Source organism: Miscanthus floridulus, chromosome 18 (genome assembly GCF_019320115.1).
Source record: "Miscanthus floridulus cultivar M001 chromosome 18, ASM1932011v1, whole genome shotgun sequence".
In the NCBI taxonomy this organism is placed as follows: Eukaryota; Viridiplantae; Streptophyta; class Magnoliopsida; order Poales; family Poaceae; genus Miscanthus; species Miscanthus floridulus.
The window spans coordinates 97,166,782-97,183,039 of record NC_089597.1 but is presented as its reverse complement, the minus strand read 5'-3'; the positions used below and the strand labels follow the sequence as shown (position 1 = coordinate 97,183,039).

The following is a 16,258-nucleotide window of genomic DNA, read 5'->3' as shown; positions in this document are numbered from 1 at the left end:
TCATGGGCCGGCCCAAGAGTCTAAAACACAACGGGCCGGAAGGGCAGTCCGGTCGCCGACCGGAAGGTCTACCCAAAAGAACAAGCGCCCGCTCGTCAACTTCTTCGGCCCACCTCTCCGACCGGAGCACTCGCCTCGGGCACCAGCTGCCTCCGAGAGGTCTCTCCAATCGGAAGGCCTGACCCAAAACGCTGCTTCCTACTCCGACCCCGCGACCGGGGCTCGTGGGAACCCTGCTCACCGCTCTTCTCCGATCGGCGCACTCAAAGCCGACTGGAGCCATCAGACCGGGGGCACCCCGTTCGGTAGGCACCAGAAGACGTGCGGAGAAAGGCAAGGCAAGGCTCACAAGTCAAAACCACTATACCAGGGACCATCCCCTGCACGAAACAGTACTCTGCAGCCACTCTGATATAAATAGTATTGTAGGCGCTGACATCTCCCCCTATAGTATTGTAGGGGCCGCAAAAACTCCCATACGGTAAGCCCCCCCCCCCCCGCGTGTCTCTGGACATCGATCGCAGTATGGGCACCAGGATTTTCCGTACCGGGTGAACATAGCATGGCTCCTCACATGCCACTAGACATCAACTAGTATTTGCAGGTACCGACGTCCATCATTCCTGAAGAAGATAGCATGACCTCCCGTGCGCGTCTGACATTCTACAGCGACATCAACAGTGTTGGGGGCGTCTACCATTATCCAATCTTCATCAGCATGGGCAACAAGGCTTAGAAACATTCGTACTCTCTCCCTCTCACCTGTAAAGCCATCCCTTTTATCTATAAAAGGGGATGCGCTCCCTCCAACAAAAGGAGGTCGACTTCTTCAAGTTCAGACTCACTAGATCGATAGCTCACAATCTTTCCAACACATGCTTGGACTTCTAGCTCATAGCGGAGTTCTGGTCGCCCTCGGCCCTTCCGGTCGGACCCGGCCGGGCCTCTTGAACACCCCTCCTTTCTCCTTCTCGTTTGTAACCCCACTACAGACTTCGAGCACCTGGGCTCAGGAATAAAGTCACTGACCGACCCCGACTGGACGTAGGGCACGTTGCCCGAACCAGTATAAACCCTGTGTCATTGAGTGCTAGGCCACCTCCGATCACAACATACAGCAAAACTACAAATATTTACTAGTTGGTCACTTTCTGCACCAACAGTTGGCGCCGTCCGTGGGGAAGACGCTGTACGTTCAACACTTTTTTGTCATCGGATGGCCCATTTTTTCGCCACCCCCACCGTGGCTGGCTCAGGCGATACGATTCGCTTCGGCTCGTTGGAGTTTCCTGCGCTCTCGCCCACCGGAGTGTGGGTTCCACCCGTCTTCGAGCCATCCCAGGCCTTTCTCTTCGCAAGCCTGGACTTCGTCGCCGACCGACTCGGCGTACTCCACCTCCGCGAGAAGGCTCGCGACCCGACACCCGTCGAAGGGACGTCCTCCATCGACTTCGGGACGTGCGACTTCGACGACGCGACATCTGCGCTTCATTCCGAGCAAACTCTCTGCTCAAACTCCGTTGTGAGTAATATACACATTGTTATGTACTCACTATTCTCTATCTTCCGCCGATTACCCGGCGGAACCCCGTTGTCCCTAACGCAACCACCGTACGGCTAGTTCCTCTATGGCCTCACGGCTTCCGCAGACGCATACGCCCGGGGGCTCCGAAGGATGCTCGCGCCTCCTCTCGCATCTGAATTCATGGGAATGGCGAGCTATACTCCCACCTGTTTCTTCAACCTCATGGATGACGATGGCGAGAGCGACGGCTCCAGCATCGGCGACATGGCACCTAGCCACCGTTCGTCCTGGGAATGCGCCATGGCGGACCCTCTAGGACACCCACCGATGGAAGCGGAGTTCTCACGGACTCACGCCCCTCCGGCTCCTCATACAGAGGCCCTTGAGCTCACACGTGAGCACGGGGAGGAACTGCGACAATGATGGCTGCATGAGCCACCGACTGCACCAGCACGCTCGGCGCATCATACTGCGCCCCGTGCGCATAGACCGGCGAACGGCGCTCGAGGTCGCGTCCGTCAGCCCCAGCGCAACGTCCCGGTTCGAGGGACTAATCCCCCGCAGTTTGCTCAGGCCAGTCAGAACGTTGCCACCGTGGCAATGCTCTTGTACGACCTGCCCAAGCCGAACGACCCTCGCGAACGGGCGATCCACCAGACCTCCTGCCTGCTGGAAACCGCCGCCGTTCAACAAGCGGAGTGCTCCATATCGCGACGCCGACTCGCGACCTCGCTCCCCGTCTGGGGAACAGGGACACAACAGATGGGGCACTACACCCTATCACCGCAACAACCACAGAGTGCGGCACAGGAAGCCGCAATGGCACCTCACCTCAACTTGACGACCGCCCCGTGCCGACCGCCTATCTCCGCGCGGCTCGGGCCGAACCAAGACATGCGCAGCATCGACCGGAGTCCCAGCCCCGACCGCCTGGGACCACGGACCTTTGTCCAACCATTCTAGCAAGCGTCGTTCCCACCGCGCTTCAACGGAGGCCGCGACAAAGGTAATGCCAAGCGCCAGGATCAAGACTAGGGCCCCTCCACGTAGAGGGAAAAAAGAACAGAAAGGATCGCCGCCGACCGGCCAACTCCGCGTTGGCAGCCGCGGTAGATTACGTGGGCACTCAGCCCCAGCAAGACCCTCCGGCCCACTTTCACGAGCTCATGGAGAGCCCGTGCACCAACCACAACTATCCCGTCAACCATCTCTACAAGGACTGCCAGCTCCTCAAGCGCCTGCTGAGGTAGGCTGGCATGCCACGGGAAGAAAAAGGCGAGGAAGCAGCAACCGAAGAAGGGGGCACGGCGGGCAAGGATCCAGACGACTGAAGGATGAAGTGATCCGACCGGACGCCTACCGACTGAAGGACAACAACGACGACGCTCTCTCCGAGCACCTTGGAACAGCTATGTCGTTTCTTCTTTTCCTAAGTTTCAGTCTTACCTTTACTTAGCGAACGCTCCTATAAAAGCATCCCGACCCGAACACTTTTGGGCTCGAGGCGCTCGAGGGCTCCACTAGGGGCTTTACTACCCTCTGTTTTTGTTTTTACTTTAAGTACTCTTTTACTTTCATATGGAGAAACTCCTTCCTACCCAAAACAAAATGGCAGTTCGTTCCTTTGGTTTACCTTACGTAACTTTGCTTTAGAACATTCCGACTGATCACACCCCGCCTTTTCCTACGGTTACAACTGGCTGAGCCTTGTAGGCCACGCCTCGGGCTCGCAAAGTTGCAGCCTACGGAACAAACGGGCAGGTATGAGAAAGAAAGAAATTTAAAACAAAATTATGCTAAGGGAAAACTAAGGAACAAAAGGGAACAAGCTTCCCCGAACGGAGCAACTCCATCACAAAAACAAAAATCGATTGTAGTCATTAAAACACACACGAACGTTTTACACGGGGGCTCCCCCATGAACTTAAACTCTTTACGTTTACTAAACTACTTATATTCTGCAAGCTATTAAACCGACCCGGCGGCATCTGCTGGCGGCGCAACCGACGAAGGCATAGACTGCTCACTCCCCAGTGGCACGACGTGCAGCTCGGTCGAGGTCGAGGCGACATCCCCCCCAAACCAGGCTCTGGGCTATCCGTAGGCTCGGAAGCGTCCTCTCCATGCATGCTTCGGGCCATGTCTTGACGGCGAACATCCATCACCCACTCGGCGGAGACTTGCTTTGACACCGACCACGCGTACGGCAGCAAGCTCTCCCAGATTGATTAGATGTCCTCCATACTCAGGCCTTCAGCATACCCGCTGCAGATAGTGGCGGAGTCCAGATTCGGGTGGTACGTTGCCACCGAGGTCAGCACCCCCGACGCTCCATAAAACAGCCCGCTCCTGACAAGGTCCTTGACCGCGTCCGGGACCTCCGCCAGCTGAACCACGGGCACGCTGGTACTTGGCGCCGACCCGAAGACTTCCGAGACTACGAGCTAGGCAGCGTTGCGGATCTGGCCGAGCTCCACTTCGAGAGCACGTCGCTCTTCACGGGACTTGGCCAGCTCCACGACATTCCGGCTGAAGTTCGCCTTGGTCATCTCTAGGTCTCGCGACAGCGCCTTCACCTTTTCACCCAGCTCTGCAAGAAGGGCGACAAGCTCAGAAATAGGCTGGGGTAAAAAAATCAACACCACGAGAAAACAAAAAGGTACGCACCGATGCGAGAGGCCTCAAGGGTCGAGAGATCCTTTGCCTGCCGAGGCACCTGCTCGCGCAGCCGGGCACTCGCGTTCTCCATCCCCATCACCTGGTCCTAGAGCGCGAGCACCTCCCGATCCGCTTCCGACCGGGCCCTCTGCTCCGCCTCCAGGGCCTTCTGTGCCGACTCCAGGGCGGCCCGCTCCGGCTCAAGGGCTGCCAAGGCCTCTTGAAGCGCTGCCTCGGTGTTCGCTAGGGACGTCCACAGCCCTGCCTCAGTCTCCTCATGATGGACCTTTTCCGCCTTGAGCCCTTGCTCGGCGGCAGTCACCCGCTCTGCCGCACGCTGCCCCTCCGCCCGCGCCGTGGCCGCCTCGGCCGCCTCGGCCGCACGGACCTGGGACTCGCGGCAAGCGGACTCCACCTGGCGCTCAAGCTCGGCCATCCGGGCGTGTTTCGCTCGGAGGAAGTAAGACTTGCGGGACGACACCTTCCGTATTTCCTGTGAAAAATAGGCATGCTAAAAACAACCGACGAAAGATTCAAAGGGCAAGGAGAAGTACCAGAAACTCACCTCCGTGGCAAGCTGCAGGTCAACCTCAACCAGCTGCCGAGCAAACTGAGCCTGCTTCCAGGCGTTCTCAAGCTTTACGGACACCTTGGTGAGTTCGGACACCGCGACATGCCCTTGCCCCCCAAAAATGTCCCAGAGCTGACGCTCCCAGGAATCCCAGAGGACGAACCATGCCTTCGATGGGTCCTCAGGGCAGCACCACTCTAGGTCACCCTCCGATGAACCACCGAAGGGCACAGCCTCTGACCGGACCACCGCCAGCTCCCACGGCGACACCGGCGGTTCCGCCACGGTATCCGCCTCGTCGTCAGACGGGATCTCCACCACCTCGCTCGCATGGGACGCCGCCGGGTGTCCCAACTCCGTCCTGGCCACGCTTCCCTCCAGCGCCTTCGGCTCCGACGGCAAGGATAGGTCATGCAGCCCTCCACCCGGTGAGGTAGGGAGCTCGCCCCCCCTCGTCTCCTCCACCACGACCAGCGAAGGAGGGGCTGTGAGGGTTACCTCCGACGTAGCCTCCACCATCGGCACCGGGATCGCCGCCAACAACGTCACCGCCGCTATCACGTTATCAGTAGCCGCCTTGGGGGACACCATCCCCGGGAGGGAAGGCTTCGCCGCCGCCACCCTGCTGTCCCCTTCGCTCGCCGCAACACGCTGTAGAGTGGGCCTCCAAACCTCCCGCATGGGGGTCGAGGCGATGCTCAACCCCGGCATCCCCCGTCCGCTGACAAAAATCGCGGGTAAGCCACACTCCAAAAAAGACTCAACCACCAAAAGTCGAAGAAGCAACAAAAGGAAACATAACGGGTGGCGAGCGGCACTACTCTGAAGGCAGGATCCGATGACGATGGGCCCACAGGACAGGACCGCTCCCGGACTGCGACCCATGCCCTCTCACTTCAGACGGGGTCAGAGTCATCCCAACCGGCTCCTGCCCGGCCTGCGGGTCGCTACGACCTCCGGCTCGAGGCGCCCTGACCGGAGCAGCGAGCGGGGCGTCCCCCGACTGCAAGTCGCGTGTCGACTAGGCGTCAGTCTGCCCCTCAGACTGCCCGAACTGCTCGACCGCATCCACGGAAGGTGGGGCCTCCTCCGGCCGCAAGTCCGGCGTTGCACCGGCCCCGTCGCCGCACAAGTGCCGTCCTGCTCCTCGGACCGCCCGGCTCCCCCAGCCACGTCCGCCACAGGTGACAACAGGACCGGCGACACCGCCGAGGGGCGCGGTGACCGCATCCGCTTCACCGCTCGCTCGCCAACGGCGTCCGCGCTCGCCGCACGCTTCCTCGACGCAGGAACCTCCGCACGCCGCGCGGCCTCCTGCTCCTCACCAGCGGACGTCGCCGCAGGGTCCCGACGCACCGCCGAGGTTGCAACGACCTCCCGACTCTCCTCCTCGTCGGAGAAGACCATGTCGTCCAAATCCACAGGATCATCCGACACGAGTTCTGACTCGACGTCGCTCATACGTTCCCCGGCCTTCACGCGCCGGGCGACCTCCTTCTTCTTCTCTTCTTTCCGCTGAACCTCCTTGGTTCTCTTCTTCTTCCGGGCGTCTGCCGCCTCCTTCTGGGCGGCCTACCGGGCCTGGCCCGCCGATCCCTTGGGAAGGTGCGGCCGGGACTTGTACCTCCCAAGCCCCTATGGAACGAATGAACCGAAATAAAAAAAGGGGGCAGAGAAAAAGCACGAACAAAATAAGGGGGCATACCAGCGTGGGCACGATCGAGGCATTGAACGGTATGGGTTTTCCCACCACCGTCTCTCTGGGCCTCAACTGCAGCACTACATCCTTGGAGTTCTGCAGTTGGCACGGGGTCAGTTGCAGCGAACATCCACCTCGTTGTGTTACTGCGTTGGATCTCACATCAGAAGGCATCACAGGTATCATATCACCTTGTATTGCCAATCTCACTTCTCTTACAAGGCTGCAGCTCTCAAAGAATAGCTTCCATGGGAGCATACCGTCAGAGCTTGGACGACTCAGCCAACTCCGCAGTCTGAACCTAAGCATGAACTCTCTAGAAGGTAACATCCCTTCTGAGCTCTCTTCATGTTCCCAACTTCAAATCCTTGGATTGTGGAACAATTCTCTTCATGGTGAGATACCACCTTCCCTAAGCCAGTGTATCCATCTTGAGGAGATCAACCTTAGCAACAACAATCTAGAAGGAAGCATCCCCTCTCCTTTTGGGACTCTTCCAGAGCTGCGAATACTAAATCTCGCTAGCAACAAGCTTAGTGGTGCCATACCGCCCTCTTTGGGGAGCAGCCTTTCTCTCACATACGTTGACCTTGGGACAAATGCTCTTACCGGAGGGATTCCGGAGTCCTTGGCCAGCAGCTCCTCTCTCCAAGTGCTTAGGCTCATGAGAAACAGTCTTGGTGGAGAACTACCAGAGGCTCTCTTCAACAGTTCATCGCTTATTGCCATTTGCCTCCAAGAAAACAAATTTGTTGGTCCTATACCACCTGTTACTGCCATCTCTCCACCAGTAAAACATCTTCATTTGGGAGGGAACTCTCTCTCAGGAAAGATACCAGCCTCATTAGGGAATCTTTCTTCCCTGCTTGACCTTCGTCTTACATGGAACACTTTAGTTGGGAGCATCCCAGAGAGCATAGGCTATTTGCCAACACTAAGTTTACTGAACCTGAATTTAAACAACTTGTCTGGGCCAGTACCACCCTCTCTATTCAACATGTCCTCCTTAAGAGCTCTTGCTATGGGAAACAATTCGTTCAGTGGAAGATTGCCGCCGCACATCGGCTACACACTTCCAAAAATTCAGATACTGATCCTCTCATCGAACAAGTTTGATAGTCTAATTCCAGCTTCTCTTCTCAATGCTTACCAAATGCAGTGGCTTTACCTTGGACAAAACAGCCTAACTGGGCCTGTGCCATTCTTCGGATCACTGCCAAACTTGGAAGAACTTCAACTGTCATATAACATGCTAGACCTAGGAGACTGGGGCTTTATCTCTTCACTGTCAAATTGTTCCAGACTGACTAGACTCTATCTGGCTGGGAACAATTTCCAAGGGGAAATGCCAAGTTCTATCAGCAATCTTTCTAGTAGCCTCGAAATATTGTGGCTAAGGGACAATAAAATTAGTGGGCCCATACCACCAGAGCTTGGAAATCTCAAGAACCTGAACACATTGTACATTGATTACAATCGTTTCACTGGTAGTATACCAGCAACAATTGGGAATCTGAAAAAATTAGTAGTTCTAGCCGCTGCACAAAACAGACTCTCAGGCACCATCCCTGATGCAATTGGCAACCTTGTTCAGCTGACTGATTTGAAATTGGATGCCAACAACTTGAGTGGCAGGATACCTGCAAGTATAGGACGTTGTACTCAGCTCCAAATACTCAATCTTGCTCATAACACACTTGATGGTGGTATACCAAGATCAATCCTCAAAATATCTTCTCTTTCTCTAGAATTTGACTTGTCATACAACTACTTGGCTGGGGATATACCAGAGGAAATTGGCAATCTCATTAATTTGAATAAACTTAGCATCTCAAACAACATGTTGTCCGGCAACATCCCATCCACTCTTGGCCAGTGTGTGCTTCTGGAGTATCTTAAGATGCAAAACAATTTCTTTACAGGAAGCATTCCACAATCTTTTGCACAACTGGTCGGAATCAAAGAGTTGGATGTTTCCAGGAACAATTTGTCTGGGAAAATCCCAGAGTTCCTCACGTCCCTGAATTATCTGCATTTTCTCAATTTATCCTTCAACAATTTTGATGGAGTAGTTCCAAAAGGCGGCGTTTTTGGCCATACTAGTGCAGTGTCAATGGAAGGAAATGATCACTTGTGCACTAGTGTTCCAACGAGAGGTGTCACTCTTTGTTCAGCGAGGGGTCACAGAACAAGCAGGCACTACAACTTGGTTCTAATTGCAAAGATAGTAACACCAATTGTTATAATCATATTGCTTTGTCTTGCGGCATTTTTCTGGAGGAAGAGAATGCAGGCAAAACTGCATCTGCAACAATCCAATAAGAACATGAAGAACATTACATACGAAGAAATCTTGAAGGCAACAAATATGTTCTCTCCTACTAACTTAATTGGCTCAGGTTCATTTGGAAAGGTTTATAAGGGTAACATGAAGCTTCACAAAGATCAAGTGGCCATCAAGACTTTTAATCTCAATATATATGGAGCACATAGGAGCTTCCTTGCAGAATGCGAAGCCCTCAGAAATGTCCGACATCGAAATATTGCAAAAGTAATTGCTGTATGCTCTTCAGTGAATCCTACTGGGGCCGACTTCAAGGCCATAGTTTTCCCATATATGCTGAATGGGAACCTAGATATGTGGCTGAACCAGAAAACCCATCAAAATAATCAAAGAGAGATTCTGAGTTTAAGTCGAATCAGTATATCATTGGATGTAGCATATGCTATGGACTATCTTCATAACCAATGTGCATTGCCAATAATACACTGCGACCTGAAGCCAAGCAATATTCTTTTGGACCTTGACATGGTAGCATATGTCAGCGACTTTGGCCTAGCAAGGTTTCAATGTAATAGACCAAGTGCACATGAAGACAATCCAACAAGTTTTGCTGGCCTAAAAGGATCCATCGGGTATATTCCACCAGGTGATTTAAGCCAAAACTTAAGTTCTCGCTTCTGATTGTTCTTTACAGAATAGTACAAAAGTGCAGATTTTAATGACAACTGTAAATGTATATGCAGAGTATGGCATGAGTGAGGGCATATCAACCAAGGGTGATGTTTATAGTTTCGGAGTGCTCTTGTTGGAAATGATGACAGGTTGTCGTCCCACTGATGAAAAATTCAGTAATGGTACAACCCTCCATGAGTTTGTTGATAGAGCATTTCAAAATAATATAAACGAGGTTGTTGATCCAGTTATGACACAAGACAACATCAACAAAACGGAAGTGCTACATGACTGCATAATTCCCTTGATTAAAATAGGATTGTCCTGCTCCATGACATCCCCTAAAGACCGACCAGGGATGGACAAAGTTTCTACCGAGATCCTTACAATCAAGAATAGGTTCTCAAGCATACATAATCAATCGAATAATTGAACATATAGTACCTAGATTTAGCTATGGATCGCTAATGGGTAGTGATGCTTTTCTACATCTAAGATAAGGAAATTTCCGTTCTGTATTGTATTTTGTAGAGAGAAAATTACTTATTTTGACACTCGTAGAATGAAAGCTTCCATCGTTGGCCCTTGCAAGCTCGAACTTCCTTGCAAAGTTGCAACAACACGTGCAGGTATCCCCGAGGATCATGATTGCGGTGGCAATGCTGGTGTCGCCGCCGGACCATCACTCACCGAGGTTGGAACATCTCACCTCCTGGCAGACGGTACCCTCTCCATCATCCCAGAGACCAGTACATCCACCGGCGGGAAAAATCAAGAAGACAACTAGATGAGGAGAGGGAGGAAAGAAATCAAGCAAGAAGAACACTAGATCTAGAACCGGAGAGAGAAGAAGTCAAGAAACGCACAAGGGTTCGCTGCCGATGTGCCGACGGCGGGAGGAGGTCCTTGATCATCTTCCGCGCGGCGTGCCTGTAAGCGGGCGGGCGGCATGTAGTCGCTGCTGAATCGCGATCGCAATGCGAAAGGAATCGTTGTCCTTTTTTTTTTCTTTTTTTAAGGCAAATATGACCATACTTTGCGACGGAAGGGTCTAATGCGTCTTGGAAATCGAGTCTATATCATGGCTATATGTGTTTCTGACTCGTATTCTTGCAAAAAAAAAAAAAAAAAAAAAAAAAACTTTTTCCCTTTCCCTCGCTCGCTCCTCCGCCGCCTCTCCCGCCTAAGCCTGGGCAAAATATCCAATACACATTACCCGTATCCGAATTATCCGAACCTGAACCTGAATTACTCGAACCCGAGGTACCCGATCCTAAATTTGGATAGCAATTTTGATTACCCGAAATTAGTTTGATAATTCGGGTAATATTCCTGGTACCCAAACAATCCGAACTATCCAAATATTTGTCTCTGTCTTTGTGTTTAACATGTGTTTTTAGTTAAACACTTGAACTTATCACTTTATTAGAATATAATTATCTTTGTTTGAACAAGTGACTGTAATACATTATTCTCTACAAAATGCTATTAAAATTCTATATAAATTACTGCTGAAATGATATATAAATTGCTACTGAATATTTGTGTAGTTCCTTGTTTTTTTATAAATTCGGGTATATCGAAAATACCCGAACTCAAACCCGAATTATCAGGTATCCGAAATTATAAGCAGTGTTTTTTCAAAACTAATATCAAATAACAATTTTTATTACCTAAATTTTAAATTATCCGAATTACCCAACCCGAAACTGGTAACCCGAACGGCCAGACCTACTCCCGCCCCAGCGATGCCTCCGCCTCCCCCACGCCAGTTCCTCCTCTTCAGATCTCTCTTGCTCCTCTCGCATGGCGCATCGGCGGAGGAGCCACCGGCGCAGCGGGGCAGCAGCGCGGGCGGCCCTCATCGCGGCTTCTCGGGTGCAGGGGTCCCCGGCACGGCTTTCCGACCACGGGTGGCCTTGACGCGAGCGGCCGTCCCGGTGGCGGGCTCGGCCGTGGACGTCCCGTCGGCGACCACCACGGCCCCAGCACGAGCAGGCCTCCGCCGCGGATTCCCTGGCGACGAGAGCGGGCGCGGGGCCAGTGCCCTCCGTCGGCGACCACATCAGCCGTTCTCGGCGTTCCTTCGGACATTGTCGCCTTCGATGTTGGAATATCGATGCTGGCCGCCCACCCTGGGTTAGGTTTTCTCCGTTTCCCGTCATTTCATCTTCCTTACCTGCAGATCCTGGATTAGATTTTTATTTACTAATAAAATGCCTGATGTTTTCATTCAGTCGTGCTTCGTCAGCTGCAGATCCGTGATTCGATTTACTAATGCCATCTTAGTCTTGCTTACTCAGCTGCAGATCCGTGCTTCGATTTACCAATGCCTATTGTTTCCTTTTCTTTTTTTGCAGCAATGCCTTGCGTCTCGTGCTAAACACGTTGTGCTCCTCCTCAGGTGCAGGTGGACTTCTGCAGCTGGCCCGTTCTGCTATTCACTTTGGAGATGGAGGTGGGCTTGCAATTTTATTGGTACCAATTAACACACACAGTACGCTTCAATTTTGCATGCTATCTTATTGCTTGTTATATGAACCATTATCTCAAATGCAGCTGCAGATTAAAATTTCACGTTAGTCATTCATTAAGAATAATCTCTTTTGCAGACCTCACAGAAGAGGCAACGTAGTTTGGACAAACTGGATGATCCTTCTGCGTAGGTTCTTTGGTACCTACTTTTTTTTCTTTGCTTCTAATTCTTCTCTGATTACATTTTCCTTCCTCTTGTGCCATGGCTGATGATGCGAGTGCAGTTCGACCCAGCCAGTTACGTGCATTGATGAATGTCATTGCTTGGCTTACAAACATTCTGTGATTAATTAGTGTGTGCAGTATGCTAGATACTTCACACGAGACAATTTTAAAATCAACCTTTTGTACTGTGAATCTTTAGGTTCTGCTATCTATTTGACATATGAGGCCACATAGCGCAGCTCATACCTGCCAGCATTTCTTGTGAACTATGAGCTATGTTGATAGGCCATTGAACAATTTTTCCCACAAAAAACAGTCCTTCCAATATTATATCAAAAAAAATTATTTTCGGACCAAATACAACATGATCGGCCTCATATAATTTTCATAGATATATAAACTGAGATATCTTGTGTGCTACACAGACCGAACACCAGAGATCTTAAACGACAGGAAAAGGACAGCGGACGCGAAGCCGGCATAGATTAGGAAGGGAGGATCTTTCCTTGGATTTCTGTTCTTCATTCAGGAGAGGTATAATCGCTTCGTCTCCCCCGTTTATGTTTATTTTCACATGAACTGAATTATTTCGGATGATTTTTTCTCTACCTCATGCATTGATTGGTGGATTTGTGCTTGATTCTGTGCCGCACCAAGGATCATTGGTACCCACTACACGTGCATTTCGTGGTGCGGTTTGCTTGTAAAATTTGGTTGGCGGATAGTGCTGTTCTTGGCTACCTTGCCTGCGCTGGATGCTTTATCTGTCTGTGCCTGCCTTTGATAATCGTGGTGGCCAGAAATCCGTATTTTCTATCTGCAAAATAATAGAGAGGTTCCATTTGTGATGGAGACGTTACTATCCATGTCCCGGCTATTTTTTTACCCCGAGATCCATTTCTTTCGTACCTATTTTTGACATTTATCTGTTTAATCTCATCACACAAGACATATGTGGATCGAGAAAAGTTCTTTCTATAACCACTAAAACAGAGTGCAAGACTGGGCAGACCTCTGCCATTTGTTAATCTTACCACCCTTCCTGTTGTTTAAAGGTTAGATTGGTCAGGTTGGATTATTGTCCTTTTAATCTAGGCGAGTTTAGTCTGTTAAAGAAATGGCATACTTTTGGTGGTTTGGTTCTCGTCAGTTGTGAGTGATGACCTGTGAAGTTCCCTTGAGATGTACATAGCCACCAAGATGTTTTAATCGAATTTGCATATATGATGGTATAGTCAATAGTACCTAACCTGAACGTTGCTGTTTTATTTACATGTACTCTATACTTAGAATTCGGTTGGGCTGAAAATACTTAATTATAACTCTACATTACATGTTTCCGGATTGCTGTAGCTTCGTCCCTTATTTTATTGCAGTATTATCTCTTGCAGTGTCTTGTATTAGGTACTAAAGGGAAGACCAACGTTGTATACAACTCTTTGGATGCTTCAAGATCAACAAGGTAAGGACATTGATCATCAATTAGATCGACTTTTACTTTTGCACAAAACAATACTTTGGTGCATATCTCAGTATGTTATATTCCTTATCTTCCTATGTATCTTTGTGCTATTGTTAATTACGTATGATTTGAGTACTATGGTTTATTCACAAATGTTGATGATTAATTAGGATGGATTATGCAACCCAAAAAAAATACTACCACCATTCTCCTTTTTATATCTCATAGTTACTCCCTTTACATTGTCCCGTCCATATATTTCTTACTTTTTAGCACCTCATACAAACAGTTTGATGTGTCAGTGGCTTAGCGAGTTCCCATGTCCAGTGCGAAGTTTAGCTGTTGCCCAAATCTCTAGCCCCTCTCATCCAACGGCAAGTTTAGCTTCTCTAGGTTAAAAACTCTAACGCCCTTATTTAGAGTCATAGAACTAATTTGGGTGAGTAAATTATCTTAGAGGTACCATTAGTCTGCTGCTCTTGTTTAAGCAGATTTTATTTATTTTTTCCACCAATTGTTTTTGGCACTGTCGCAATTGATAGCATAGGTAATTTTGGGCCTGCCTTGCCTAGCCACACTGTTAGGTTACATTGATCCATTTTTCCTTGTTCCTCCAATGTGCTTTTTACAGTATAGATACAGTGGCTGTTCAAATAGAAACCTGTTTACACCAAAATTACGAAAGAAGAACGCGGGAACACAGATTCTAAAAATGTATTATTCTAAAATTGTATTATCAAGGAATCGATCAGATGTGAATCGATATCGGCTGCTTGTGATGCAGTGTCGGAATCGGCTATTTTATAGATGACGTCAGTAGACAACGTCAGTAGACAACGTCAATGGACTACATACGGATGGCGTCGGGGAGAATATGTTGGACTCTATAAAAAGGAAAAGATTAGGGTTCAAGTTATCTTAAGTTAGGAATATTTTCTTTTATTTTAAGAATTGTAATGAGTTGTATTTGAGTAGGATTCATGCTTAGGTTCCGGGTATAAATATTGGACTATGGTTATTGTAAAAGACAACTAATCAATCAATACAATTAGTTTTTTGGCTTCATACCAACCCTTAGGAGTAGGAGTACTATAGATCTCGGCGAGTTCTTCAACAAGTAGTGCTGCATCAACTGATCGACCTTCGGCTTGTCTGTGAGTATCGTCACGACTTGTATCATACTCGTAAAGCTGCATCAGCCGATTGATCTTTTACGAGCATAATATAAATTAGTTATCGATCTGTATCATTATTCGTAAAAGTTATCGATTTTGTGTTAAATAACTTGTTTAATACAATATCACCAGTTATTGAATCTGCTAAGATTAATAAGATTTTTCTTACTGTTTTTTTGTTGATTTACCAGTTATCGATTTTGCTATAATTAATGTTTTATTAATCATAACAAAATCACCCGATTGAGATAGAGATAGATTGGCATCATATCATGTTAATTGGTCGTCCTTTGATCTGGTCATGCTTCAAATCTCATAATTGGCGATTTAATTTCGCTAGATCGGCTGTTTTATCTCTATTCCAATCAAGCATAGTATGCATTCAAAGACATGTTTCGATCTTCAATAAACTCACTAGTTAATGAGATCTAATCTAATGACACTATCAAAGCTGCATCGATCCGGTCGAACCTCACTGGGAATACTTTGGGTTACAGATTATCGATTAGTGGTTTTGTTCATGATTGAGATATGTATTCTGTTTGTTTGCTATGTTTGCATCGGCTATTTTAGCCGATTCACCTGTGTTTTCACACATACAGCATGTTTTCCATGAGTCTGTCAATATATAGATGGTTTTATAGATTCTTTGACTTTAGTTTGTTATTATTATAATAGTTGTATCGATCCGGTCGAACCTCACTGTTGATGGTAACAGATTAGGTTCAGAGTGTTTGTAGATTCATTTGTACTAGACAGTCGATTTGTTCACATATATCTTTTCTCGTTAAACTTATCGGCTTAATGCTTTATACTGGTTATATCTATCTAGCTGATGATGCTTTCTTTATATTACTTATATCTGGGTGCATCATCATTGCTATCATAAATCAATCATGACCCACGAGCATCACAGTTCTTAACAGTTGATTTCTCATCGTATCGGCTATTTAGTCGATTTTCCTATTTGGTTGCTCCCAAAACAGCATACTTGGAACTGTCTGGGCAAAATTGGTATGTTCCACCCTAAATTACTGATAAACTTTCTTTTGTCAATTGTAGGTCAAATTGACTGACACGCCTTTGGTATTTTCAGGATCGACTGGTCCTGTGTTGAAGCCAAGATCTCTAGGTTGACTTCGCCCAGATCGTTCTGGCTTGCAGCATGTTAGGCGTATCAACACACGTTTTTGCGCCGACATGTGTTCTGACACGTCCGGTGGGATCCCACAATCGTCATGGCGGCTCACAATAACAGGAACATTCTTATGGTGCCTTATGAAGAGTTACCTGATAAGGATAAATGTGTCACTAGTAAAGCTATAGAAGAGTTTTAAAACAAGTATTTGTTGTCCTATATCAAGACATGTGACAATAAAGTTGTTCAGAAATATCCACTACCAAGACTTCTGATATATGGGCAGTCAGATACAGATGAAGCTGATAATAGACGTTTCTTTGTAGATGCTGTCAATAAATCTGTTAATGATGCTATGTTGAATTATAATACAT

At 48.7% G+C, this 16,258-nt stretch overlaps 3 protein-coding genes across 3 annotated transcripts; 2 read left to right on the top strand and 1 right to left on the bottom strand.

Moving 5' to 3' along the window:
- Window positions 1–4,289: 4,289 nt before the first annotated feature.
- On the bottom strand, window positions 4,290–5,465 carry LOC136524239 (uncharacterized). The gene is made up of 2 exons (XM_066517684.1): window positions 4,749–5,465; window positions 4,290–4,676 (listed from the first exon to the last, which is right to left on the bottom strand). Exons 1-2 carry the CDS (start codon window positions 5,463–5,465, stop codon window positions 4,290–4,292), a joined length of 1,104 nt encoding a protein of 367 aa, XP_066373781.1.
- A 1,151-nt stretch (window positions 5,466–6,616) lies between these two features.
- LOC136522790 (receptor kinase-like protein Xa21) lies at window positions 6,617–9,959 on the top strand. The gene is made up of 2 exons (XM_066516591.1): window positions 6,617–9,383; window positions 9,481–9,959. The coding sequence occupies exons 1-2, from the start codon at window positions 6,761–6,763 to the stop codon at window positions 9,840–9,842; spliced, it is 2,985 nt and encodes a 994-aa protein (XP_066372688.1). The 5' UTR covers window positions 6,617–6,760; the 3' UTR covers window positions 9,843–9,959.
- A 331-nt stretch (window positions 9,960–10,290) lies between these two features.
- LOC136524238 (uncharacterized) lies at window positions 10,291–16,258 on the top strand. Its single transcript, XM_066517683.1, has 7 exons — window positions 10,291–10,341; window positions 11,139–11,548; window positions 11,770–11,887; window positions 12,022–12,071; window positions 12,535–12,643; window positions 13,501–15,760; window positions 15,843–16,258. Exons 1-5 carry the CDS (start codon window positions 10,291–10,293, stop codon window positions 12,596–12,598), a joined length of 693 nt encoding a protein of 230 aa, XP_066373780.1. The 3' UTR covers window positions 12,599–12,643; window positions 13,501–15,760; window positions 15,843–16,258.

Bases quoted from the DNA above. Each gene is read 5' to 3' on its own strand.
- LOC136524238 (XM_066517683.1), top strand. From the start codon at position 10,291: ATGTGCCGACGGCGGGAGGAGGTCCTTGATCATCTTCCGCGCGGCGTG. The intron at 11,549-11,769 runs GTTAGGTTTTCT...CTTTTTTTGCAG, and splicing joins ATGCTGGCCGCCCACCCTGG to CAATGCCTTGCGTCTCGTGC. The intron at 11,888-12,021 runs GTACCAATTAAC...TCTCTTTTGCAG, and splicing joins GTGGGCTTGCAATTTTATTG to ACCTCACAGAAGAGGCAACG.
- LOC136524239 (XM_066517684.1), bottom strand. From the start codon at position 5,465: ATGCCGGGGTTGAGCATCGCCTCGACCCCCATGCGGGAGGTTTGGAGG. The intron at 4,677-4,748 runs GTGAGTTTCTGG...TATTTTTCACAG, and splicing joins ACCTGCAGCTTGCCACGGAG to GAAATACGGAAGGTGTCGTC.
- LOC136522790 (XM_066516591.1), top strand. From the start codon at position 6,761: ATGAACTCTCTAGAAGGTAACATCCCTTCTGAGCTCTCTTCATGTTCC. The intron at 9,384-9,480 runs GTGATTTAAGCC...ATGTATATGCAG, and splicing joins CATCGGGTATATTCCACCAG to AGTATGGCATGAGTGAGGGC.